This window comes from Urocitellus parryii, chromosome 2 (genome assembly GCF_045843805.1).
Source record: "Urocitellus parryii isolate mUroPar1 chromosome 2, mUroPar1.hap1, whole genome shotgun sequence".
Classification (NCBI taxonomy): Eukaryota; Metazoa; Chordata; class Mammalia; order Rodentia; family Sciuridae; genus Urocitellus; species Urocitellus parryii.
The window spans coordinates 784,144-811,317 of NC_135532.1; the positions used below are offsets into that span (position 1 = coordinate 784,144).

Consider the following 27,174-nt stretch of genomic DNA (forward strand, 5'->3'; position numbering starts at 1 on the left):
AGCAGACGTCTGCAGGGCACGCCACGTGTGGCTTCAGCCTCACGTACACACAGAAAACCATGAGCCCAGACGTACACCCCAGCACTGAAGTGTCGCAGGAGAACACCTCTGTGGTGTTACACTAGACAGAGAGTCCTCAGACCCAGGAGCCCATCACAAACAGACGAGGACAAGCAGTCCTGACGGGCTCCGACTCGACAACCCCTGCTCTTCAGGGAGCACGCACGGCAAGGGGATGGGGCAAGCCACATGCTGGGAAGAAGCCTGTGACACTGAGCCCGCACACTCAATAAGAAAAACATCCCAGCAAAACATGACCAAGAGATCTGAGGAGACACTTTATCAAAGATGATATAAGCAATGGCAAAAAAAAAAAAAAAACAAAAAAACACGAAAAGATGCTTACATGAGTAGGGAAATGCAAATCAGAACCACTGGAAACCTACTGCACCTCTGACAACACCAGAGTGGTTCCATGCACACCTGGAACTCACAGGCTGCGGGGAGAGCACAGGTGCAGACACCTGAAAAGCAGGTTTCTTACAGACATGTACTTCCTGTGTTGGCCAGACACCTGGAGAGAGAGCCAATCAGTGACTGCCAAGGGTTTCTAAGTTGCTGAGGGTCTTGCTATGTTCTCCAGGTTGGCCTCCAATTTGTGATCCTCCTGCCTCAGCCTCCCAAGCCGCTGGGAGTACCCACGTGGGCCACCATGCTCAACTGAACCTGTTTTGACTGCAGTCTGTCAACATGTGGGCAGGTGTGGAATGTTCACTTCTGGCATTATGCAGGTACTCAAACAATTTTGGATCTTGGAAACTTTCAGATTTTTGGATTAGAGATGCTCAACCTATAATTTTCTTTGGGTAGTGATGTCCTCACTTGTAATAACCCATACAAAAAATTGTTAAAACTCAAGGCTCTTAATAGAAATAGTTGCATGATCTATCGTTACATAAAAAGTAGACATTAGGCTACTTGATCCTCATTCTGTAAAATCATGTCATTAAAAAAGCGTGATTTGTGTGAAACATCCAAAGGGCTGTGCCTCTGGCCATTTTCCCCTACTTAGAGATGGGACGTCATACTTGAGTGTAACAAAGTAAGTTTGCAAACCTTATTTCCAACCGTTAGGCACCAAGCGCTGGGGAAGAGGCGAGGGTCACTCCGCTCGCAGCGCGGGGAGCGGGGCAGCCACCACCCGCCGCCCGCCCGCCTGGTCCCCGCAGGGCCCGCCACCCGACCCCCGCGGCGCCCCGCGGCGCCCCGCCGGCCTCACCTGGTACAGCTCCTCCAGGTTGTACCTGATGGACGTGCTGCCCTGGATGGCCCTCACCGCCTCGTGCAGCTTCCGCCACGTGTCCTGCGTGTAGTTGTCCGGCAGCCGCGGCCTGTCTGTGGAGGAGGGGGTCAGCGGGCGGCGGCGCTGGGGAGCCGCGGCGGGCCGGCCCGGGAGGCCGAGGCCGCGACCGAGGCCGAGGCCGAGGCCGAGGCCGAGGCCGAGGCCGCGTCCGCGCGCGCGCCGCCGCCCTCGCCCGCCGCGCACCCACCTCGGAAGTTCTTGATGACCAGCTTCCTGGAGCCGCCCGCGCCCCCCGGCTTGGCGGGGCCGCCGGCCAGCGCCGCCGGCTTGGTGAGGCCGTTGGTGCGGCCCACGAGCGCCGAGACGCTGCCCTTCCGCGGGCCCTCGTCCGCCATGGCTGGGCCGGACGCCGCCCCGCCCCGTGCGCGCCGGCTCCTCCTCCGCCCCGGCGCCCCGTCCGTGCGCGCCGGCTCCTCCTCCGCCCCGGCGCCCCGGCCCTGCGCGCCCGGCTCTTCCTCCGCACCGGCGCCGGTCCGTGCGCCGCGGCCCCCGCCACTGCGCCCGCGCCGCCCGGGCTCAACCGCCGCCGCGCCCGCCCCTGCCGGGGCGCGCGGACCTCCCCATTGAGGGCTGGGGCGCGCGGGGACAGCCACGCTGGGGGCCCGGGCGCGCGGGGACGCCCTGTGTCCCGAGGCCGGGCGCGCGGGGAGCTGGTTCCCCAATGGGTTGGGGACTTCCCCACATGGTCTCGGGGAGCGCGCGGGGACACCCCACTCCGGGGGCTCCCGTGCGCGGGAAGGACGCTCTCGGGTGGGTTGGGGACCTCCCAGGACCTGGGAGCGTAGGGGCCCGTCCCTGGGCGGCCTGCCTTCCCCCTCTGGGCTCGCAGTCCTCAGGGCTCGGGTCCCGCGGAGCGAACGGCCGCTGCGTGCGGGCCTGTCACGCACCGCGCGCGGGGCGCTCCAGTCCCTGGCGCCGCGCCGCCCCTCCGGAACCGACGAGCGCGGCGCCGAGCCGCGGGGGCGCCGCTCGCGGACGGACCGCACCGGAAGTGACGCGGTGGAGGTCCGCGGCCGCTGCCATGGCGCACATCACGATCAACCAGTACCTGCAGCAGGTGAGTTCCTCGGCCGCTCCCCGCCAGTCCGCGCCGGCGGCGGGAACGGACGCTGGCGGAGAGGGAGGGGGACGGCGGTCGCGGTGGCCACGCGAGGCTGGCCTGGGGCCCGTCGCGTCGGTGTCAGCCGCCGCGAGCGGATCCCGTTGGGCAGACGCGCTGCGGGTTGGGCCGCTGTGTCTGCGGGGCTTTGGCCGGAGGCGGTAAGTGGCAGAGTCACGGCCGAGCGGGCTGGGGTCGGAAGCCGTCCCTGTGGCCGCTAAACTAGGCCGGGAAGCGGGTGGCTAAGTGGGTCGAGTGAGCCCCTCTGGTTAGCTGGAGCGAAGGGCATCTTGAGGACCTTTCTGATTTTTACACCCCTTCCTGGTGCAGCCGTGGGTCTGCCTCCGAGGACCCAGGCCCTTCCCACGGCCTGCATCTGAAGGCTATAAGGGAGGAGCATCTGCAGCATGCCTGTCTTTCCCTGGGGATGGGAGACAATACTTGCAGAAACCCTGTCTCCACCCTAAACATCTCACTGGTGAGGACTCACTGGGTCCCCTTGCTGCAAGGGAAGTTGGGAATTCACTTACTGCCATGTTGAATATGTGTCTCTGGAGTTGATCTCTGCCAGCTTAAAAAGGGGGAAGGGAACAGTTAGTGCTCACTGCTGCTGTCTCCTGATTGCCAGTTAGGTCACAGCTCAAGTGTCATGTCCACAGAGGCCCTCCAGGATGGCCCATTAAGGAGAAGCCTAATTTACCTTGTGTGGTATTTTGCTTTTTTGTATTTTTTTACAAGACATTATCTTGATCCTTTTAAGATTTATTTATGTGTGTGTGTCTTTCCTCTTTAAAACTTGAGCTACATAAGACTAGTGACTTTGTTATTTCTTACCTCTGCACTCTGGCTCAGGAAGTGTGTTGGAAGCTGACAGAAATGGGAAAGCCCAGCCAGAGGGGTGGGCAGGAGGGTTGGATGATTTTCAATGCTCACACCTCCTCTTGGTGACAGTCTCATTTTCCTTGTCTCATCAAAGCACCTCTCTTCTTGGCAATGTGTTTTTAGAGGAGCACTCTGAAAAACCCATCCTTTGCCTCTCTTGTCCAGTGAGAATAGTTTGGGCTGATGATGAGAATAAGAAAAAGAAGCAACGATTAGTGCTTGTCAGCCGTTTCCTAAGTAGCAGAGTCTGCCATGAGCACTTTTATGCATGTTCAGTGTTTTTTTTTTATGAGTGAGTCCATCACAAGCCCATTTTACAGAGTGGGTTAAGTTGTCCACCCAAGAGGACTTGAAGCTGCACAGCTGGGACTGTGACACAGTTTCTGGCTCCAGAGTCCATATTTATTTTGTTTTATACTGAGGATTGAACCCAGGGGCACTTAACCACTGAGCCACATCCCCAGCCCTTCTTTATATTTTATTTAGAGGCAGGGTCTTGCTAAGTTGCTGAGGCTGGCTTTGAACTCACAGTCCTCCTGCCTCAGTCTCCTGGGCTGCTGGGATCACAGATGTGTGCCACTGTACCCAGCCAGAGTCCATGTTCTTGACACTCAACTTTTCTGAAGGATGCTGCTTCCTGGAGAGTTGTACTTGAATCTCCATGACCATTTTGGCCCTGAGACCTTTCCTCATTTCAGCACCTTGACAGTAGCCTTGGGCAGCAACTACATGGAATAGCAGAATGTCTTTGTTTGCTGTGTTTGCTGAGATAAATTCCTAGTAGCAGCTTGGATGGGTTGGATCTCATCTTCCTTCGTGGATGCTTGAGCACAGGACCAAGGGCTTCCTTCCTCAGCATGGGGAAGGCATGTTTGTGCTGGTTTTCAGAGCTCTGTCCCATGGGGTGATGTGGCCTGGAAGGGTGCCTACAGATGCTTCAGAGAGGGAGGCACTGAGCGTGGGTAATCCACAGCAAGCCGTGAGCAAGTCTGCTTTTGTCCACCGTCAAACAGAGAAGACATTATTCCATTTCTCAAGGTAACCAGCTGTAAAAACAGCCCTGGGAAAGGGTGCAAAGGAAGAATAGCTGGTCACTGCCTTGCATCCCTCAACTGTCTGCAAGTGTCAGAGCCTAGAGGCCTCAGGAGGTGTCTCCCAACAGAGGTGAGGGCCACATCCAGACCTGTTTTGTTCTGTGCTTGGACTTTACCAGGTACCACCCAACTTGGTGTATGTTGGGGGAGGATGAATTGGATGGACTTACATGCTGTTCTTTCCCGTGCCTCTGCTTTCTGGAACTGCTGTTCTTCTTGGGCCAGCTTGCATACCGTTCTCCCCACTGTGGGCACCCCTCACCACTCTCCGAGGGCTGGCGTTAGTCCCACAGGCGCTTCTTCAGCCCTTCCAGCATGTCTCTGTGGGCTGTTATTCTTTCCTTTGTGTTCTTGATTTTTCTGTTCATGACAGAATTATGTAATGGCAAATTTTTTTTTTAAAAAGTGTATCTGTGCTTAAAATTTTATTTTCCTGCAATTGTCTATTCTGAAAAATTGCAAACGTACAGGGAAGTGGAAAGATATACAGTGACAGCTTACAGACCTTTCACACTTGCCTTCTTTCTGTGGGAACACATGCTTTCTCCCTGAGCATGTGAAAGTCAGCTGCAGACAGTGTGGCTCTGAGAACAAGGACATTCCCTCTAAACACAGAGTCTTTAGCCACTCACAACTTGACACCATAGTTGCCCCAGGTGTTCCCTGGGACTTCTACTGTTAAACCCAGGGCACGGTCATGTCTTGGGCTGCATGTGGCCTTCTGGCTCCTTAAGTCTCCTTTAATTGGGTGAGTCCTCCTGCCTTTCTAACAGCTGTCTTCCATCCAGGTTTGATTGTGTCAGCATTTGGATTTGGGTGTTCTTCTCCTGGACTGCCACAGGTTAGATGTGTGGGCGCCCCCTGCTTCTCTGGAGGCACCTCATTGGGGTAAGAGGCGTCCCCTCAGGCTCCTCTCTCATTATGGTGCCTTTCCCCATTGCAGGGCACACGTCATCTGTTGGATGATGGGGTGAGGACTGTTCCTGTGCCCCATAGCCTCGCAGGGCTGACACTGAAGGTCCTTTCCCAGGTCAGCCACTATGTTAGCACTGACTGAGCAAGCATTGCTTCTCTTTCCTTCCTTCCTCCCTCCTGTACTAGGGACAAAATGCAGGGCTCACACTTGCTAGGCAAGTGCTCTACCACTGAGACACATTCTCAGCCCTCTTTTTATGTTATTAACTATTTTTTTATCACTTAAAAGAGTATTTCCCCTATATCCTTTCTGGGCAAGCGCTTTACCACTGAGCTACAACCGCAGCCCCTATTATTGTTATTTTTTTGAAGCTCCGATTGCCTTGGCGCCTCTTCAGCTGATTTCTGTGCGTTTGAAACTGTCCGCGTCCTGCTGAGCCCTTCCTGGTGTGCGTTTTTCAGGCTCACCTCGCCTGGAGTTGGTGCATTCCCCAAGGAGCTCTGGAATTCAGAAGGCAGAGAGCTGGGTGTCAGGTGGCTGGCTGTTCTGGGGAGGCTTTCAGTGGGCGGAGCAGATGAGCCCAGTTCTAGGCAGTCGTGGGTTCTGAGAGTTCGTGGTGCCCCGAGGTGCCCCGTTGGCTGAGCAGCCAGCATTGTCAAGGTGCTAACGTGCTCTGTTGCATCCCTTCTTTCCTTTCACACACCCCCTGCTTTGTAGCCACCTGGGAGGGAGTCGGGACCTCTGTGTCCTACCATCTCCAGAGATTGCCTGGGAGGTCACTGGCAAAGGAGGACCAGGGGACACAGGACCATCTGTTCTGCTCATGGAGGGACCTAGTGTCTGGGTTTGGGGACCACTGTGCTTCTGGTACCTTCAGCCACCGGAGGCACACTTCCATTTCATCATGCTTAATTCTCCTCTGTGACTTTAGCTGCCCACAGGCTGAATGTCATGGTGACGTGCATGACCAGAACCCCTGGTGTTAACCAGAGTGAGGACCCCCGAGGCCCTTAGATTGTGCCTGGACTGGGAGGGCATGTGTGCTAGAAAAGCAGAGCCTCCTGAGAGGCCAGTGTGCCTCAGGACTGCAGGGAGGGATGGCCTGGGGCTCTTGGCTGGAGGTCCTGTTGCCTGAGGAGAGGTGAGCACTGGAGGGCACAGGCTGCAGGCCAGCCCAACAGCTCTTCTACTTGACACCTCACTAGGTGTACACCAGATCCCTTGTCCCGCGTGCCCAGCCTCCCCAGGGGGCCAGTGGAGGGCAGTACTTCTGAATGCTCATCCTCCTGGGACTGAACTGGTGAGAACTGGTTTCTGGGACCCACAGACCGGCATCAGCAGGCTTGATGGTCGTTCCACTTTGCTGTCCAGGCTCAGCTCCTGCTGAGATGGTGGGCAGAGAAGAGCAGGTCCCTTGGGCCTGTTCTGACCCTGGAATAGGGCCACCCCTCTTGCCCGCTGGATCTTAGGCCCAGCGAGGATTCTTTCCTCCTCCCTGCCCCAACCCCAATCAGGTAATCCTCGAGGCTCCTTTCTGCTGAGCCCAGCACCCTCCCCTGGGGTGGGCACGGGAGCCTGGAAGTCCTCTGAGTAGGGAAGCCAGTGCCCAGTGCTGGCTTCTGGGCTGCCTTACCTTGATGCTTGCAGGTGCACTTGATTTCCACCACCAGACTCCAGCTTGGCAGCTTTAGGAGGGCCCTGCCCTTTCCCGTGACCAGTGGAGGCTCTCAGTGCCCGTCTCTCTGCCTTGAGATGAGACCCCCAGACTTAGGGCAGGCCTGCAAAGAGCACTTGGTCAGTGCTTGGGTTCCTTCACAGCCAACCCTGCTGTGCCCATAGGTGACTTTCCAAAGGGCAGTGACGGGCAGGATGTGTGTGGCCTGGAACTGCAGTCTGGGCCTTGCAAGGGCTGGCTTGCAGCTGGGCTTGTCCTCAAGGCTTGGATCTGTGGCCCAGCCTGCTTGGCTTCAGGTGGCCGTGGCTGAGGAGAGCAAGCTCACCTTCCTGCAGCCCTGGTCCCAGGGCCTCCTTTCCATTCTGAGTCAGCATCCCCACCCACGGGGTCTTGGTTTGGTTCTATCTGCATTGACATAAGCACTGTGCCCGAGCGACACCGGCAACAGGACACCTTCACACTGCGCTGTCTCTAAGTGCATTCAGGGTGGTTCTCGTAGGTTTTTATCTTCAGAGCAAATTGCACAGAATGTGTGTTCAAGGTAGTCGAGCTCTTTTTCTATGTGGTTGTGGTATCATTCAATGTCTGTGCTTCTGTTTGTGTTTGTGTAGAAGGTTGGCTTTTCCTTGCACTGCATTTCTTGGAAGTTTTCATAAATGAACGCCATATTAGAAAGCATGCTCAGAAACACCCCCCACCCCCACCCCCCGGCCGCATCTCCTTCACCACTTTCCCACCCCTTTGTAGAGATGGAGAACCATTTTCACTAGATTCTGCCTGCTGCTTCCTCTGGTCCTCTTGGAGAGGTGAACAGGATGCACAGAGACACACAGGGTTCTTCTGTTCCCCTTGTTCTTAGACCAACGCTGTTTCCTTTTTCACCTTCGCTGGACCGTGGGTCCTGGGCATTGCTCCTCCCTCTGTGATGACATGGCATGTCTGTGGACATCTTGTGTTTATTCACCAGTCTCCTGTGGTGGACGTCAGACTGCTTCCAGTGTCTTGGATGACATGCAGTCCACCTTTTGCTTCTAGCTGTGACATAAGTCCCTGGAAGCAGGTGCACTGTTTGATGCACTCTGTTGAGTATCAGGTGCGGGTTCCTTATCGTGTGCTTCCCAGTCAGCCCCACTCCTGCCTCAGGTCCTGCGCACGTCCTGGTGGTGTGTGCCATTGCTCCTCCTGGGTGTGGACGCTGATGCGGCAGTGCTGGGTCACAGAGGGTGTTTGCCTGCTTTGGTAGAGATGCCAGCCTTCTGTCGGGGCTGTGCCAACCTGCCCTCCCACCAGTGTGACGTGCAGCTCACTTCACGTCCCCACAGCAGTGTAATTTAACCACGACAGCCCGGACTAGGGCCCTGTTGCCTGCCCCACTGTGGTGGGCGGCCTGCATTCAGCAGGAACTATACTGCAGATCTGAGCTTGGATCTCCTCCCATGCTGGCAGCGTATGCCTTGAAGTACAGTCCTCTTGTGACGCTGGGTAGCTTGCCAGTCCAAACTCCAAGGGACACCCAGCACTCCAGCATGATGTGCCATAAGTCATGTGCTAAATGCATTTCCACCTACAGTGGGTCGACCTAGGAGCACCTGAGTTCTGTGGGTGTGGGAGCCCTATCCAGGACTTTCCCGTGTGCCTCTTGCTTACTTGCATACCCTCATGCTGCCCCTGGTAAGTCATGTACACAAGCTGAGCCTGATGGCACGCATCCACAGTCCTGGCTATTCAGGAGAGTAAGCCAGCTTGGGCAACACAGTGAGACCATACCTCAGAAAAAGTCATGTGAACATGAAGTGTACGTATCAAATTTTATTTTCATTAGATCCTACTACCATGCAGCTTTTTTCTTTGCTCTTTCGCCTGTATGATGAGAATGTTTTGTAAGCACAACTTAAGTGCACTGGGTCTTCTGGTATAAAATGTAGTGCCACAGGCCTCCAACAGCAGATAGAGGTGTGTGCGGCAAGCAGGGTCAGCTGGCATCATGTGTCCTGTAGTGCACCCTTTGCCTGCATGGCGTCTGCTCTGCCCTCCCAAGCCAGTCTGTGCAGTTTTCCTGCAGCATGTTTTCCCCCATTTAACAACAAGCATGTGGTAGAACTCTCCATTGTGGCCTGTGTGTCTGTTCTTTTAGACAGCAGGTGAGTATGCTGTTGTATGAAAGCAACATCATGGCTCAGCCATTTCCATTTCCTTTTTATTTTATATCTAGGTTGAGTAGAAACCTTCTGAGTTTTGGATACGTGTAGGTTTTTTGAGTGCTGAGTATCAAACCCAGGGCCTTGTACAAGCTAGTCAAGACCTCTGCCACTAAAAAAATATTTGTGACAGTTGTAAAAATTCATTTTGAGACAGGATGTCTCTGAGTTGCCCACGCTGGCCTGGACTTGTGATTCTTCTGCCTCAGATTCCTGAGTAACTGGGATTGCAGTGTGAGCCACTACTCCTGTGGATTTTAAGCTTTTTTTGGAGATAAGGTCTTGCTGTTTGCCTAGGCCGACCTGAACTCCTTGGCTCAAGTGACCCTCCTGCCTCAGCTTCCTGAGTACTGAAACAGGTGCATACCACTGCACTCGTGAATTTTCAAATGTGTTGTTAGTATGACCAGGTAAAGCTAGAAAAATTCACCTTCATTGGTAACTAAATACTAAATCACTGGTTCATTCTGCTTCTCCTGTTTTCTTGCCTCTGGAAAATCCCATTTTGAGATGGAGTTACTATATCCTGGTAAAAAGTGCTGATTTTTTACATTTTTTATTTTTCTGACCCCTTTCAAAGTAGGGGTTGAGTTTGGGGTGTGCAGTGTGATGTTGAGGTTCTGGTAGAGCAGAACACTTCCTGTCGGCTAAGGCCCCTCCCACGTGTTTCAGGTGTATGAAGCGATCGACACCAGAGATGGAGCATCCTGTGCAGAGCTGGTATCTTTCAAGCACCCTCATGTTGCAAACCCACGGCTGCAGGTGAGTACAGGGCTGTACACATGGCCTCCGAGAGAAGGGGGCAATGCCCGAGAGTTCAGAGTGCAAGCAAAAGAGAAGGAATGCCGCCATTCTTGTCTGAAGACTTCATAGTTCCCTTACAGCCAACGTCTTTCCACCCCATTCACTACAGTCCTGTGTGTCATCCCCACGCAGCTCTCTGGGGCCTGGAGCAGTGCTTTTTCAACCAGCGTCATTTAGCAGAAGGCAGTGGAGCTTGGACTCAGTACAGACCTGGGTCCCCAGAGTCCATGTGCTGTTGCCCCACAGGTGTCTTCCTCCTGGGCTCCCTGCAGAGGTGGGCCTCACACCCAGGCTTGGCCTGGGGACATGGTATAGCCTTGTACAGCAGAGCCAGGCTGCCTGAGTGGGGTTTCAGCTGTTCTCCTCCCCAAGTCACACTGAGCCCTGGGGCTGCAGAGCCTGGACATTTATCTGACTTTTTACAGCAAGCACTTGCCCACCTCTGAAAATACCAGAACCCTTAACTTAGAGTTTAAATGATATCCAAGCATTATCTGTAGAAAATATTATCATCATTGTGTAAAGCTCTGTTTCTTCACTGATTCTATTATAAAATTAGAGAACAAAGTTTCTTTTGGAAGAAACATGGGGCCACCTACCAGTGATGATATTAGCCACGTATAGACTGCATCTCAGACCCAGTGAGTGTATCTCTAGGGTGACAGCAGGTTCTGTATTACAGAGCTCCCTGGATGGTTCTGATGGGTGGAAGGCATTGGGAACTGTTGCTCTAGGTGGACTCAGTGCTGGAGACCTGGCTTGGTGGCTGTGCCCCACTTCCAGGTGGCACACTGAGGGACTCAGATCTGTCTGTCTGTCAAACCCTGCAGAGAAACAGAACCAGGAGAAATCTGTCTCTCTGTACATTTTCCCCCCATATATATGGAAGAAGAGAGATTGTCAGAAGGAGCTGGGACTCACCACTGTGGAGCCTGAGGAGTCCCACGATCTGCGTCTTCAAGCTGGAGGCCCAGGAAAGCCAGTGTGTGGCTCAGTCCAAGTCCAGAGGCTGGAGGGCCGGGCCGTCGGGAACCCTGAGGCCAGCTCCTGCCCGTCCCTCTCTGTTCAGGCCCCAGCAGCATAGCTGTTGCTCACCCACACAAGAGGTGCCACTGCCCCAGTGCCACTGGTTCCAGTGCCAGCGTGACACTGGGGCCGTCAAGTAGATGTGTAAAATTGACCTTCACACGTTGTGGTGCTCCACGTATCTAAAATCTGGCTGTTGGAAGGAAGGGAAAGGTAGAAATTCTCATCGGCCACTGGCTGGGATGTCCTGCTCCCTCCAGGAAGCCACGGAATGAGCCCTCACGGGCGGGTAGCGTTTCTGGCCAGTGAGGACTTGTTTGTGATGCACCTTGCTGTTAAACCTGTGGCAGTTGCTTAATAACCATTTCTTGACTGGCTGGCTGTCAGATGCTAAAATGCAGTGAAAGTGCCTAGAACATTTCCTGGCCTCTAGTGGGCAAAGCTGAGTGGTATCCATGGCGTCTTGGTCCCTGGAAGCACAGATGAATATTGTTAATGAACCCTTATTTAGAAGTGCTAAAACCTAAAGTATTACTACTGTGGATGCTGAGATTCTGAAACAAGCTTTTGTAAATCTAAGTGTCTTTCTATACATTGTGCTCTTTCTGTGCTCATTAACTTTATTTTTGCCATTTTTCATATAAATTAGATGGCTTCTCCAGAAGAGAAATGTCAACAAGTTTTGGAACCCCCTTATGATGAAATGTTTGCGGCTCATTTGAGGTAATTTTTGTTGAGGAAGAAAAGCAAACACAGCCAGAAACTGCTGAACTCACTAGGGATATTCTCTTGCATCACATGCTTGAAGCAATGAATAATTGACTGAAAAAGTAGAAGAGTGCATTTGTGATTTCACTTTGGGAAACCCTGTGAAAACTGGGTGTGTCTGTGGGTCCTGCTGTAAAGAGTCACCTGATACCTGTCACACTGACCGACCGACAGGGGTCTTTCATTGGTGGGGGGTGGAATCTGGCTCAGGACTTGATTTTTTTCATGAAAATGTGTCTGCTTTTTAACCTGTTTGCCTTGCTGGGAAAAAAAGAAACTGGACTTGAGCAAAGCAAACAAAATACTGCTTTTTTATTGTGGGACAGGGTCTCAGGTTACCCAGGCTGGCCTGGGACTTGCCACCTTCCTGCCTCTGCCTCTGCCTCCTGAGTCCCTGAGGTCCCAGTTGTGGGGAGGTGCTGCTGCTTCTCTGTCTCTGGAGCATCAGTTCAGGCAGCACATGGTCCTCAGTTCTCCACTTGCCTGCCTCTTGTGTCTCAGAGCAGTGCAGTGCTGGGAAGACAGGGCCAGAGGGCTGGAAGCCTGTACACCCTGCGGGGTCTCTGGAAGAGTTGGGGTGCCACTGTGTTCCTTGCAGCGTGAGGCACTCTGATGTTTCCTGGCTCTGTGGCCTGTGTGATGGTCCCAGGTGTGGTAACACAGAGACCGCGTGCCTGGAGGGAGCCCCGTGGAGCTCACCGACTCGGCTGCTGTTGCTCAGAACCTCTGGGACTCAGCGGGGGTCCTCTCGAAGCCTTGTAAGGGGTCTCACCTTGCAGCAGCTCCTGTGGGCCATCTCCCTCCACCTGGCCTGGCCTGCCAGCAGGAGCTCTAGCCTCCCTTCCAGGCCTGGTAGGGAGTCAGGCTGCTGGGGCAGGACCCAGCTCTGGCCTGGTGCCTAGCATCTGGGCTTCCCCGGGTGCATCCTTCCTGGGCCACTGTCCTCAGGCTGCATGTCTCTCTTCCAGGTGCACCTATGCTGTGGGGAACCATGACTTCATAGAGGCATATAAATGCCAGACGGTGATAGTCCAATATCTTTTGTCTGTGTGTAGCTGTGCAGCTTGGAACAGGTGCAGTGACTGCTGGGCTCTAGGTCTTGAAATGCTGGGCCAGTTCTCACCCCTGTAATTAGACAGAATAGAAGCATTTTGCAGAGAAAACTCATTTTAGCTCTTCCACTTGGCACCTGAGTTAAGACTCATCCAGTTATCTCTAGAAAATAGAAGAGCCCTAGTGAGAGGAGCGGTTTTATTTAATTATGTTGAGAAGTATCACATTTGTAAGTAAGCGGTAAGTGTAGTTACAGGGACTGGTTGAGTCCCCTGGGTGAAATACCAGAGGTCCAAGATTCAAGCTAGAGGGATGAGCATGGATTGGATGCACACCCCCATTACTATGTGTGGTCCCAAAGGTCGTGGTCTTGCTCAGCTCATTTGAGTGCTGTCCTATACTGATGGTGTTCTGGGTTCTGGCGTATAACCTAGATTTAGTTGCCTTTTAGAAAACCGTCTTGTTTAGGTATAGCTAGAAGATAGTGGGCTACTAGCCAAGTCTCCCTGGAAATGGTAAATAAATTATATCGTAGATTCTGAAGCACTTAAATTTAACTTGTAACCACCTGGGCTCAGAAACCAAACACATTTCCTTCCTTCCTTCCTTCCTTCCTTCCTTCCTTCCTTCCTTCCTTCCTTCCTTCTTTTTTGGTGGTGGGGGGTACTAAGGATTGAACCCAGAGGCTCTACCACTGAGCCTCATCCCAGCCCTTTTTATTTTTTATTTTGAGTCAGGGTCTCACTAAGTTGATTAAGGCCTCTCTAAGTTGCTGAGGCTGGCTTTACACAAACCTCCTATCTCAGTCTCCTGGCTGCTGAGATTACAAATCTCAAATAATTTCTTTTTTTTTTTTTAAATCTGATAAAAGTCTTTCTTATTTTGGAGCAAGTATGTATGAAATAAACATTTAGTATGCTTAGGCCTAATGATACACAGGTATTTGTAATGTGCACTCATATCTTTTTTTCTTTTAAAGGGTGGGATATAACTTAGGATTTGGAATCCTATTTTTTGTTGTTGTTGCTGTTTTCAATATGTAGTGTCATTACAGTTTGCACGTCAGACCTTCCTTAACTTAGTACATCATTTCTGCGGGCATTTCAGGCCCACAAGGAAGAAAACTGGTGAGTATGGACAGAAACAGTTGGAAATTAGTAAAGGGCATTTGGTGTTTGTGCTTTTGTTTTTATTTTTGTTTTTTGCAAAGTTTTTAAGAATTTGCTTAAAAGTACTAGTGTGTTTTTCTGTAGAATTAATGGTAGTTGACATGATAGTATCAACATGGGTAATAGAATTATAACAATGTGTGCAAACTAAAGTGGCATTATCTTGCAATATACCTTATTTCAGCCCTTCCTTGTCCCCAAAATTCCTTAAATACTAATTTTTTCCTTAAGTTGTTCATTTTGAGCTTACTTTTAGTTTTAACTTAAAAAAGATAGACCAACTAACTATGTAGTTCATTGGGGCAATATACACAATAATTGGGTTAAATTCCTTGACAAACTGATTTCTAACTTCAAGATCTAGTTAAGATTCGTTAGGAATCTGTGGGTGGCACACATTCTTCTGTACTAGACTGGCTGAAGGCCTTTACAGCAAGCAAGCCTTCCTCTCTAAATGAGGGCCTTGCTTTCACATGGAAGGAAGTGGGTACTGTCCAAGATGGGCGCAGAGCTGTTGATGACGATGTGTATGTCACACCATCAGTGTCCTTTTAGGAAATCTTACTGAGCTGCCTTTTTTTAAACAGTGCTGTTTGCCAGTGCAGGGAGTGGAGGGGATGGGCGGTGTCCTGAGATTCCCTGCGGGGCAGTGTCCAGGCCCTGATTAGGGCTGGCCAGTGGTTTGGAGCTAGCAGTGGGCCTTTGGCCTCTAGGTTGGCCACAAACAAGGCTGCAGCTGCCTGGGTGGTAGGTGAGGAAGCAGACAGTGGCATCAAGTTTTGGGGGCAGATGGCAGCCTGGCACCAGTGTCCCCCACCTCTGAGGAAAGCCTGGACTTGTGGCCTCTTCAGACACGTCTGCTGTTTCCTCCGTAGGGCTCTACCAGTCATGTATGCGGTAGCCCTGGACCTCCGTGTGTTCGCCAACAACGTGAGTGAGTTCCCTGTCCCTGCTGTTTTAGAACTGAAGCCCTGTGATTGCTACTGCATTTCATGTTCGTCTCCCCACGGTATTGAGGAATGAGTGGGAGTGGGATGCATTGGGGTGGGGAGCAAGAGGGGTGGCAGCTGGTTAGGGTTAGGGTTAGCGTTAGGGTTGCTTCTCGGGGTTGTGCCGACTGGCTTTGGTCATTTGCTGGATGTTCCCTGTTAGTGTGGAGGGAAGTACTGTCTGTGGGGCTGCCCAAGTGGGTTGTCAAGTGGGTTGCTTTTCCTTAGGGTGGAGCAGTAGCAATGAGCAGTTGTACATCCTTTTACTTGTAAGATAGGGCCTGTCTTAAGGCACTCCAGCTGACTGTAGATTAAACAGCTCCCGGCTCTTGTGGCACGCAAGGAGAAGGCCCTGGATTTCATGGGGTGACGTCCTCTCAAGGAGCAGCACAGCTGGCTGTGAGCCAGAGCTCCCCATTCTTTGTCTTGTGGACTGCTTCCAGCTGCAGACCCGACGATTCGCTCAGACTCTGCCCTTTCCTCCTAGGAATTTTCAGCCCATGTGGCTCTGAGCGGCAGAGGTGAAGGGGCTGGGACTGACGGTGGGGAGCATCCTTTCACCTTCCGTCTGTCCAGGACAGTTCCAGGGAAGCCCAAACTTGGAAGTGCCCACAGAGACAAAAAAGCCCCACAAAAGTTAGGACAGGGCAGATAGCCTGGCACCATGTGCTGTGCGCCACACACAGGTTTACATGTCTCTCCTGCCCCCTCAGCAGGGCAGTGGAGTCAGCTAAGGCCTGTAGAAACGGGTAGATAAGGCCTGAAGTCTGGCATAATACCCCAAGGTCTGGGGTATGACTGAACATCGCTAATCACATCAAGGATCTGGGACATGTCAGCTTCTCAGGATGTTGGATGAGAAAGGTCATTTGCCGGTCCCCAGCACTGAGATGACAACAACATTTGGAATCATCTGATGAAGTCTGTTTCACTGTTCTTGGTGCTAGGGATGGCAGGCAGGGCCCTGGCTGTGCCAGGCAAGTGCTCCACCACAGCCCACCCTTGGCGATTTTAGAACAAGGTATGAAATGCCTCTGGGGGCAGTTATGAACACCGGAAACAAGTGAGGGGGCCAGTCTCAGCAAGGGAGCCGAAGATGGAAGACCCAAGTGGATGTCATAGGCTGAGAGACTCCAGGGAGCTTTTGCTGTTTAGAGATTTTTAACTGGGAAAATTTAAAATAGTAGCAAGACTTTTTAATGTTAACATAACTGACTTTTAAAATAAAACTGCACTCTGTTTTCCAGACAAGTGGAACAAACATACTGAGCAGAGTGGCACCTTGCGCATCTTAAGCCCATACCACCTGGCTCCAACAGGAGCCACCTGGAATCCTTGTCTCACACCCACTCCCTGCCGGGCAAAGGCATTTGCAGAGCATCCATGGGGAAGGGAGGCCTGACAGAAAAGGGAGGCATACATTAGGACACTGTGTCAAAACTCTGAGACCAGCTTTGTGAAGCTTGCTACAGTGTGGCCCGAATTGTTTCCACTGGAGCATTAAAACCACTGGCCTGGCCTGTGCTTGAACAGATCTCATCCTCCTGCATGATTTTCATCTTCATTGTGTCTTAGTTCATGCAGGCTGCTATAACAAATCATGTGGCTGGGTGGCTTATAAACATCAGACGTTTATTTCTCACCGTCCTGGAGATGGGAAGTCCTAGGTCAAGGGGCCAGCAGATGGGGTACCTGTGAAGAGCCATGGTCTGGTTCATAGCCAGGTCTTCTTGCTATGTCCTTGTGTGGTGGATGGGTCAAGGGAGCTCTTGGGGTCTTTTACAAGGACACTGACCTACCACGAAGGCCTGCTCTCAAGCCCTTTTGGATGTGGTTATACAGCAGATCCAAATGTTGACACTTGGTTAGGTAAAACAAACAAGAACAACTGAAACAAAATAGCCCTGTTTGTGCATCAGCGAAGTCTTGGGGAGTAGGAAGCTGCCTCGCTCAGTGGTTGAAAACTCTTCCTGCAGTTCTGGCTTTTCCCTAGAAGCACGGCTGTTGTTGCTGGCTGCTGACACCGTCACTTGTTTGCCTGCAAGTGGCAGGCTTGTTGGTTCTCTTTTGAGAGCGTGGTGTGCAGGGCCCACTCCTGACCCAGCCTGCAGATCTGGCCACTTCCCAGTACTGCTCCTGGGGACAGCCATCAAGGCAGGGCGGCAGGGCGCTTGCTGCAATTCCCAGACAGCACAGGGAGTGGTGAAAATGTGAAGTTGGTAGCATTCTGCAGGGGAATGGGCTTGGCTGGCCGGGTTGCAGGCACATGCTGGTGTGGAGGGTGCGATGCTGGTGAGCTGCGGGACGGCTCAGCCTGTCCTGCCACCCTGCTGCACCATCCACACAGACGTCAGGACAAGAGGAAGGGACTGTGGCCTGGTGTCTTCCTGAGGATGGCTCTCAGCTCATAGACCCTCCACAAGAGGAGGAGGAGATTGCTCTGGAGACTGGGGAGCGAGGCCCTTGGTGACAGCTGACATCCCCTTCCTCTCCCACTGGTGCGTGTGGGCCAGAGGTCGGCAGGGTGCCAGCCATGGTACGGCCATGACCAGCTTGTAGCGCAGATCAGGAATCTGGGCAGGGGCAGTTGTGATGCGAAGACCCCTCAGGTTTCAAAACTACAGACGTGTCCACCAGGCCTCGTCTCCCTTTGGGATTGTAGCTCTTAATTGTACGCGTTTTTGTGTTCCATTAGGCAGATCAGCAGTTGGTGAAGAAAGGAAAGAGCAAAGTTGGGGATATGTTGGAAAAAGCTGCTGAGCTACTGATGAGCTGCTTTCGGGTCTGTGCCAGTGACACGTGAGTCGGGGTCTTGGGTGGTGAGTCGGGGTCCTGGGTCGCCACGGGCCCTCCCTATCCCTCCCTGTCGAGGCTTGCTGTCGGCTTTGCACCTGCCTTAGGCCCCCACACCCACGTGACTTTGGCTTTGAGAAGCGTTTGTTTTGTAAAGGAAAGAAAGGCCCTTCCCACGCGGCCTGCTGCTGGCTCTGGGGCTTATCTGCAGGCCGTCCCTCTCTGCAGGCGGGCGCTCCTCTGCGCTGGCTCCCAGGCAGGCCTCCCTCTGGCAGGAGCTTCCCTGAGCTTTCCTTTGTATGGTCTGCCTTCCGTCGGCTGAGCACCCACCCTCCCTGCCCTTGTTAGAGGCGGCACCCACCCTCTGCCTTGCAGGGAAGGGTCTTTCTCCCTGGCAGGTTTTCAGTGAGGTGACTCTGCTCTACCTCTTGGGTTCAGTTTCTCCTGTTTAGGGCCCATGTGTTTCCTGGGATTAGTAAGTTTATGTTTTTTATTAGGTTTTTAAGTTTTTGCATTCTTTTATTTTTCAACTTTTAAAAAAAATATTGTCCCTTCATTCTGGGCGATTTGTGTTGACCTGCCTGCAGGGTGGCTGCTCTTAGTTGCCATTACCTACCTTTTTAATTCTAGACTTTCTATCTGATTCTATTTTAGAGTTTCCATTTTTCTCCTAAAATTCCATCTCTTTATCCATCTTGCCACGTTTATTGGATTGTGAGTTTTAGGGAATCACGTCTGTGTCTCTGTCATCTCTGTCTTAGGTATACATGTATATTTTTTCTGTTTTTACTGAGGCAGGGTCTCACTCAGTTGCCCAGCTTGGAAATTGTTATGTAAACAAAGAAAATGGTTCCCAGAAGGTCTTCCAGCTTTCCGTTTCCCTCTCCTCACCCTCCCAGCCCAGCCTCCAGCCCATTCCAGGGCAGCCGGGTGACAGGGGGCCCTTCCTGTCTCCAGGTCTCTCCCCTTGCGGCTCTGCCTGAGCCACTCCTCACCGCAGCACCCCCCTTCCTGCCCCACGTGCTGCAGTCCTGGCTGGCTGCAGGACTCTCACCCAGGGCCCCTGGCAAGGCCTGCTCACAAACCCTCATGGCACCCTGCTCTTCGTTCCCTGTACCTGAAGGCAGCTCTGGGCTGATGGTGAATTGGGGTGTATTGCTTCACCTCACACCAGGGTGCCCCTTGCACATGGAGCTCGATGAGCACTTGGTGGTGATCCTCAAGGCTGGGTGCCTTTGACGAGGCAGTGGCTTCTCAGGTGGGACGCCCAGAGCTTAGCAGCTGAAGGGGCCTCACGTGGTGGGCCTGGCGTGGATCAGAACTTGTGCTGTAGAGGACACTGTCCCAACAGTGAAAAGCCACCTTAACGTGGGGGGAATCTGCAGATATCTATTGAGGGTCTAGTGTCTGGCACACACAAAGAACTGCTGCAGTGAACAGTAAAAAGAAACGGGTTTAAAGGATAAAATATTAGAAAAATCTTCCAAAGGAGATCTGCAAATGGCTGGCGAACTCATGCAGGTTGCTAGGCCAGGCCACAGCGAGCTGCCACTCCATCCTCGGGGTGCTCTGGTCAGAGGTGGCAAGTACAGGTTAGGAGAGGCTGTGTCCCTGGTGGGCGAGGGCTCTGGGAACCTCAGCTTTCTCAGAGGGCCATTGGCACCTCAGAGTCACCAAGTGGCCCTGCAGTTCCTCCTGGCTGCATCCAGAAGAGGGCAGCGGCCAGAGGCGGTTGACCTGGTGCCGTCGCAGGACACTCTGCTCGCTGCCTGGCCGTGGTTTTGAAGTGATGGTGTTGCCCTTCTCTCCTGTCACACTTGGAGGGAAACCCAAAGAGCAAAGACCTCTTTTGCAGGCCACAGCCCTGTCATGGTCAGAGCCCAGGGAGAGCTGTCGTAGCAGCCCGCCAGGTGCCATCCCACAGGCCAATGGTGCTGGTTCGCTCAGCGTTGCTGGTGGGCACATAGGTCCTGGAGCAGCCTGTTCCCCTGCCCACGAGCAGCGTGTCTTCTGCCCACGCCTCGCTCTTGGGTTGGCATTTCCGGCAGCCCGCCCCCGGGCCTCGCTCTGGCACCCCCTGGACAAGCTGTGTGGCAGGGGAAGCGCTGCAGAGAGATGGTGCACGGCTGAATGTTAAAACACCCCACGACACTGGAAGGACCCTCAGGGACGCCACCCTTCTGTGAACTCTCTGCTCTTGTCTCACACACCCTCTTTTGATCTGTCTCCATCGTCTTTGTTTCACAGTCTCTTGGCACATGGTGCACTTGCCTCCGGGGCTGGGGTTTCTCCTTGTCCCTTGAGGTGGATGTGCAGGGCAGGTCTGCATGGAGCCCGCGCAGTCCTCTGCGCCCCCCCCCCCAGGCCAGGCTGCTGTGCCCCCAGTGCTGCCTCCACCATGCTCGGGGACCCAGGGAGCCTTTGTGCCAGCTGAGACACCTCAGGAGGCCCCTGTGCCTTCAGGAGTTCATTCTGTCCTAGTGACAAGAGAAGATGCTTCTCACCTTCAGAAAAGCTCCCGGCAGGAGCTCTGACGTGGTGCTGCAGGCCTGCCTTTTTAGCGTCACCTGTTAGATGTCTGGTGAACGTGACCGCTGTCAGCCATCAGGCAGCTTGTTCTGTGACTTGTGTCTGTTTCCTCTGTGATGTTAAGAACTTCATCTTCCCACAGTCGTGCTGGCATAGAGGACTCTAAGAAGTGGGGGATGCTGTTCCTGGTGAATCAGTTGTTTAAGATCTACTTTAAGGTATGCTTCTGCTGGAGTCTCTGTGAATCCCTTCCGTCTCCCCGTTATGCCGCCGTCGCTGTCCGTGGTCAGCCAGCCCACCTATCACGCATGGGAGGGGCGGGGCCACATCCGTGGTCCTCAGGGCCGGCCCTGCCGCGTGCTTCTCCAGTGTCTGACTTAAGACAGCCCTGGGAGGCCTGTACTCCCAGCCAGAGGCCCTCCTGGCAGCGCTGGGCCCTCTGGGGCGGTGGCAGCTCTGAGATGGGCGTGGGTGTGAGTGGGCTGGAGGCTAACGCATTCTTACTGCCCAGAGCCAGCCAGTGAGGGCCCTCGGAATGCCTGTGGCTGGGCCTTGTTCCCCCACTCCAGGGGCCATAGGTCTGACCTGGAAGCTCCTGCCAGTGTGGCCGTCCTCCCTTGGCAGCTGCTGCCGCTGCAGCTCCCTGCGGCCATGGCCTCAGGGCTTCCAGGAGGCGGTTGGTTCTCCCACCTGCCTGCTGTGGCTGGTGTTCTGAACAGACATTTGTGACAGACTGTTATTTGTTATAGATCAACAAACTCCATTTGTGTAAACCCCTGATTAGAGCCATCGACAGCTCCAACCTGAGAGACGATTACAGCACTGCCCAGAGGGTGACGTATAAGTACTACGTTGGACGCAAGGCCATGTTCGACAGTGACTTTAAGCAAGGTGAGCTCTGCTCTCCCTGGCGGGCACTGGCACAGCCTGGCTGCCGGGGCTTGCTTCAGAGAAGCTCCTAGTCTCTCCGTCCTTGGGGACGTCCTTTCTGAGGCAGCTGAGTGTGACTTTCTCCAGTTTTCTCTCTTTGCCTTTGACTCTGGTGCGTGCAGGTTGTGCCCTGCAGGCAGAGGCCACCGGGGCGGCACTCCGCCTGGCTGCAGCCCAGCCCAGAGAGCATCGGGGGCCCTGGGCACAGGCCAGATCTCACAGAGGCTGCGTGTGACGGCACTCGCACCCCAGTGCCTTCTTGGACAGAAGCACCGTCGTCCCCTTCAGGCCCCTGGCCGTGTCTTCTGCCCACCCTGTCTTCTGGGTGCCCAAGGCACACTTTGGAACTGTCAACACTTCCTCTCACACCCGAGAGTCCAGGGCACAGCATCCTGCAGGCCACAGGCAGCAGCAGCACTCTCAGACCCTGGTCTGTGGAGTCCGTCCTGGGCTTCTGTGGACGAGCTTTTCAGTTTTCCACTTTTCAGAGGACGGCGCGCCTCTGAGAAGGGCTTCCTGGGGTCTTCCCTTGTCTGTTTCCCTAAGATAGGAGCGTCAGGGGGGCACTTTCAGTCACGTTGCCTTGGGTTCTACCAGGGCAGCCACGCGGCCTTGCTCTGAGGTTCCCTGAGCAGCAGTGTTGGACACTCGGGAGCCAGCAGTGATTGCTGACAGCAAGGCCAGGTGGCCCTTGTGTCTAGGACCCTGACAGATGAAGCGTTCCTCCAGCTGCTCCCCCAACTCCTTCGTCTTCTGTAAAGACCCAGACGTCCCAGAGACTGGGTTTTGGATGCAGAGCTGCTCTGTGTGCCTCAGAAGCCCGTGCTAGCCTGTCTTCTGCCTGGTGGCTCTCGAGGTCTTGGCTCCCCTGGCACTGCTGGGAATTCCTGCTGCTCTTGGTGCGTTGAACTGGATGAAGCGTCTGAAGCGTGAGACCATTCTCACAGCTTCTTGTGACCACATTGCTTATGGAAAGAGGAGTATTCAGAGTGCCTTGGTTGTTGGCCACACGCTTCTTCAATTATAATTTCAGGTGCTCACACCTCTTGAGGTGTCTTTGGCTCTAAGTAAAATAGAGGTTTCGTGCAAAACATCTGAAGTGCCCTGGATGACAGCAGAAAATCACAGTGGGTTGTTAGAAATGCGTTACTGTGCCCTGGGGATTTGGACTTGGTTGTCTTGGGCATTGGTAGAGTAGCACATCTCTGGGGCAGTTGCCATTGTCTGGTGTCAGGCTGTGGGATGTGCAGGCTTCATAACCCTGTAGGCTCCCTGTGGGCTCAGCTCCTGGCCATGGCAGTCTTGCTCCCTGTGTAGAGTGGAAGTTGATTTTGCCAGGCATGGCGTGTTGCTCATGAGTGGAGGCAGAGGTGCTCAGTGCAGACCTCCTGGGCCAGGGTCTGCCGCCCAGCGAGGGAGTCTGTGTCAGATGGGTCCTCCTGGTTCTGAGGGTCTCTGGGCCATTGGGTGGGGACTTGGTGCTGTCCAGGAAAGACTGCTGTGGCAGGCCGTGTGCTTCTGTCTGAACCCCTGGCTCCCCAGTTCCTGAGCCACATTCAGATCACAGGCCCCCCAGGTCCTTTCCTGCCACCTTAGCTGCAGGCTGGGGAGGAGTCTGTGCTCCTCCAGCTCGTCCAGCTTTCTGACGAGTCCCCACTTAGGACCCAGTGCTGTGCAGTCAGCAGGTGAAGCCCAGTGGAAGAGGCTTCTTGGTATTCCAACGTCTAGCCGTTCAGCTCTGACTTCCATGAAACACAGGACCAGCACCTCGCCAGCTCACGGCACAGTGCTCACACACCGTGGTCTTCAGGAAGGCGCACGCATGGGCTCTGAGCTGCATGCGAGCTTCAGGGGTGGTGCCGAGCATCTGTTGGGCCGTGGGTGGCTCGTCTGCCTCGGACCTCTGTCTTCCCATGTCGGGCTTTCCGGGTGGAAGGGCTGACCGTGTGGCTCCCACCAGTCCCTTCCTGCACTACCCTCCATGCCACAGGCCTGCCCAGCCTTCCTGGGGCTCTGGAGTCACGGGACATGCTTAAGAAGAACTGCTGGGGAAGGAGTGTAGCCAGGCTACGCTGGGCCACGGGCTTCGCGGCACTGAAATGAGAACTCTCGCCTTGCTTCCAGCATCGCAGGGTGTGGGAGCTGGAGGGGCTGGGCCACGGCAGCCTGGCCTGCCGGACTGACCTGGCCTGCTCTCCACAGCTGAGGAGTACCTGTCGTTCGCCTTTGAACACTGCCATCGCTCCAGCCAGAAGAACAAGAGGATGATCCTGATCTACCTGCTCCCCGTGAAGATGCTGTTGGTGAGCTGCTGTTCCTCTACAGCCCTGTGGGCTTGCAAGGGTGCCAGGTGGGCCGAGCCAGCACTTCCAGGCCCTTCCAGCAGAGCTTTCCTGCGTTTATCTCCCGGCAGTGACAAGCCCCAGCGTTCACACTAGACATGAAACAAGTGTGTGCTGTTTTCATTTCTCCCCGAGGGCCTCGGTGCACAGCAGAGGGCTAACCAAGAAAGCAGAGTGTGATTGCAGTCTGCCTGGGGGGTCTCAACAGAAGAGCCTGAGGAGTGGGTGGCACTGCCCACAGTGGGGAGCCTCCTTCCACATCTGCATGAAAGTGGCGCCTGCTGGTGGCCAAAGCGCATTGCCCAGGGCGGTTTGTGGTTTGTGGTGACAGCAGCCGTGCTGCCGCGCCCTCCCCATTCCCGCCCTCCTGTGGAGAGCAGTCCAGTGCGTCTCCTGGTGGCCGTTTATCATAAGTGATAAGACACATAGAAGGTTGCCATCATGCGGTTCCCAGGTCTCCTGGTTTTTACTTTCCTTCCTATGCCCTGATGTGTTTGATTCTCCGTCAGCTGCTTCAGGAATTCTAAGGAACGGGGCTTGATTGTCTTAGATAAGCTGTCCCTGAGGACAGGCTGCTGGAGTGGCAGCGCCTGTGGGGAGCTAACTCTCTGTCCTAGGGCCACATGCCGACGGTGGAGCTCTTGAGGAAGTACCACCTCATGCAGTTTGCCGACGTGACCCGAGCTGTGAGGTAGGTCCCCCTCTTCCTGCGGGAGCCAGTGGGCAGAGGTCGCGCACTGCCCGTGCAGGTGGCGTTGACGCACTCTCTCCCGGCCTGCCCCACCAGCGAGGGCAACCTGCTCCTGCTCAACGAGGCGCTGGCGAGGCACGAGACCTTCTTCATCCGCTGTGGCATCTTCCTCATCCTCGAGAAGCTCAAGATCATCACCTACCGGAACCTCTTCAAGAAAGTGTGAGCGGGGTGCACACCCGGGGCAGGTGGTAGGGCGGGACACACCTGCGGCTCACTGCCACACCAGCTCAGGCCCTGGCTCGGGAGTGGAGGCAGAGCCTTGCCCTGTGGGCAGCACAGCGCCCACTGCTCCTGTCTCGGAGGGCGGGCAGCCAGCCTCGTGGTGACTGGTGTGTCACAGGGGAGATACCAGGGCTGCTCTTCTGGGGCCTGTAGCCATAGGCTCTCGAGGTTAGACTTCAAACAAGGCAGACCTTCCTCCAGCTGTGGGTAGGCTGTCAAAAATGGCATCACCTGAGCCTGCAGGACCCTGGGCAGGCACATCCTGGTGTCAGAGCCACTGACAATAAGAACCTCAGCCTCAGCGAGAGAGTCACCAAGTGTATAAATGTTCTGTTTGTACTAGCAGGTTTTATTTATTTTTTTTCTGCAAGGAGTACCAGGGATTGAATTCAAGGGCACTTGATCCCTGAGCCACTTCCTCAGCCCTATCTTGTATTTTACTTAGAGACAGGGTCTCACTGAGTTGCCTAGTGCCTCACTTTTGCTGAGGCTGGTTTTGAACTTGAGATCCTCCTGCCTCAGCCTCCCAAGCCACTGGGATTACAGGCTTCAAATAGGAAAGTCAGAATATATGTAGTTAGTAAGTGGAAACATGCTTTATTCCTTCTGAACCCTGGTTCATTGCAAAATGCCTCTCTGTCTGACTCCCAGGCCTCCTCCTGGCCTTTGAAGTAGCCCCGCTGTCGGGAGCTGCAGTGTCCTGTCTTCCCTCTTGCAGGTATCTGCTGCTCAGAACACACCAGCTGTCTCTGGAGGCCTTCCTGGTCGCCCTGAAGTTCATGCACGTGGAGGACGTGGACATCGATGAGGTGCAGTGCATCCTGGCCAACCTGATATACATGGTGCGTGGGCCTCGCTCTGGGAGGCAGCTGCTCCCAGTAGGTGATCTGGAATTCAGAGCCTTCATGTGGTGGTGGTGAATTTAGTGAGCAGCCTTTTGCCTTTGCAAAGGTATTTTGTCGTAGAAATACCACCCACAGGGCCCTTGGGCATGAGGGTGGATGGTGCTTGCCCCCATCAGCTGAGCTGCGCCAGGACTGCTGCAGACTGCTCATGCCCGGCATCTTGGCTGTGATTTGGGTTCGGAAGTGCAAACCAGGTCCTCTTTTCTCTCCTCCAGGGTCACATTAAAGGCTACATATCCCATCAGCATCAGAAGCTAGTTGTCAGCAAGCAAAACCCATTCCCTCCGCTGTCGACCGTGTGCTGAGGCTTGCAGGACCTCTGGGCAGAGAGTGGCTCTCATCTGCTGCTGTCTTGGGCTGCAGTCAGCTCTGGGCTGCACCGTTCTCTGCAGCTGGAACCTTCTGGGTGCCTTCCCAGGGTGCTAAGACCAGTTTGCCCACACCCTGAGCATCCTGAGCCCCTTGGCGCTCTGTGAGCGGTGGCAGTGTTGGGGCTCCTGAGGGAGGCCTGGGGCCCGCAGCTCGCTCTGCTTCCCCAGTGTTGTCACAGAGGCCATCTTTGTGACTTTTTGTAGCTCTTTCTATAAAAAGGATATTTTGAGTTGTTATCTTCTAAGATATGTCTATTTTTATTAAATCTGAATCTTCATGTGATTGAAGTGCTGGGCTAACTTAGGGTGTCTTTTTAGAAGCAGGGTTTAGTTTGACTGTTTTCCAGCTCTCACAGCTTGTGCAGGGGCCTGCTCAGCTGCCACAGGCTGATCTGCCCCCCGGGATAGGAGCTGTTTCCTGTGTTCTAGTAGCAGGAGGCCTGAGAGGGGGGTATGAGCCTGCAGATTCCTGCTCCACAGAGCTGCTCTCCCTGCCATTGAGCTGTGGCCGGGTGTGGCCTCTTGCTGGTGAGCCCTGGGCTGACCCATGGCTTTCTCCCCCACTCTGCATGTTCCCAGGCCTGCTCTCCTGCAGAGCTGCCTGTGGAAATCTAGTCCTCCCACTGGGAGCAGGGGCCATGGGCACCCCGCAACTTCTGATCATGATGATGATCTTGTGGCAACCTGTCGGAACGTCTGTGAACAGCCCTGGATTTCATTCTGCTCAGCAGCAGGAGAAGGCTAAGGCTTGTCAGCGTCTCCAGGTGGCTCACTGAGCAGCAGTGACACCCCCAGCCAGGGACTGACGGTGGGAGGTGGACACGGCTGCACTGAGCAGTGGAGGGACCGCAGTAGGCAGCAGCGTGTGTGGTCCGCTGGTGTCCAGGCCTGTGTGCAGGGACAACACCAAGGAGTTGGGCTTGATCCTTGCTAAGAGTGCCCTGGTTTGGCCCTTTTTCTTTAATTTTTTAATACCACAGCCCTTTCATATTTTATATTGAGATCTGGTCTGCATGGCTGGGGCTGGTCTGGAACTTGCCATGCTCGTGCCTCAGCCTCCCGAGTTGCTGGGATTTCGGGGATGCACCACTGTGCCTCACTAGTTTGGCCCTTTTAAAGCTTATCCTAGCCAAGTTTCTGTGGCTCCTCTTGGAGACAAGGACGTGGGGTGGCGTGGTGATCAGAGCCACTGGCTGTTGCAGCAGAGCACTCCCGGGGCCGGCAGGCTCCTCCACCCCGTGCCTCCCAGCACCGCCGTCTCCTGTCCGGGTGCTCTTGGGCCTCCCTGGGCT

General features: G+C 54.2%; 2 protein-coding genes across 10 annotated transcripts in view; one reads left to right on the plus strand and one right to left on the minus strand.

Moving 5' to 3' along the window:
- Positions 1–1,721, minus strand: part of Cul4a (cullin 4A) — a 40,848-nt gene extending 39,127 nt beyond the window's left edge. Inside the window, exons 1-2 of the mRNA XM_077795113.1 lie at positions 1,551–1,721; positions 1,280–1,395 (exon numbers count right to left, since the gene is read on the minus strand). Coding sequence (XP_077651239.1) covers positions 1,280–1,395; positions 1,551–1,698 — 264 coding nt within the window. The 5' untranslated portion in view covers positions 1,699–1,721. The remainder of the gene's footprint in view (positions 1–1,279; positions 1,396–1,550) is intronic.
- Positions 1,722–2,136: 415 nt separating this feature from the next.
- Pcid2 (PCI domain containing 2) lies at positions 2,137–25,905 on the plus strand. Of its 9 annotated transcripts, none has more exons than XM_026415158.2 (16): positions 2,137–2,420; positions 5,227–5,279; positions 5,382–5,468; positions 9,900–9,989; positions 11,707–11,780; positions 12,794–12,859; positions 13,964–14,005; positions 14,923–14,977; positions 17,732–17,835; positions 20,501–20,576; positions 21,108–21,249; positions 23,491–23,591; positions 24,248–24,321; positions 24,418–24,543; positions 25,325–25,448; positions 25,727–25,905. In XM_026415158.2, the coding sequence occupies exons 5-16, from the start codon at positions 11,707–11,709 to the stop codon at positions 25,814–25,816; spliced, it is 1,074 nt and encodes a 357-aa protein (XP_026270943.2). In that variant the 5' UTR covers positions 2,137–2,420; positions 5,227–5,279; positions 5,382–5,468; positions 9,900–9,989; the 3' UTR covers positions 25,817–25,905. The 9 variants fall into 9 exon arrangements, with proteins under 9 accessions (XP_026270943.2, XP_026270941.2, XP_026270942.2 ...); XM_077795119.1 differs by lacking the exon at positions 2,137–2,420 and adding an exon at positions 4,494–4,508; XM_026415156.2 differs by lacking the exons at positions 5,227–5,279; positions 5,382–5,468 and adding an exon at positions 4,383–4,508 and having other exon boundaries at positions 2,305–2,420.
- The last annotated feature ends 1,269 nt before the right edge of the window (positions 25,906–27,174 follow it).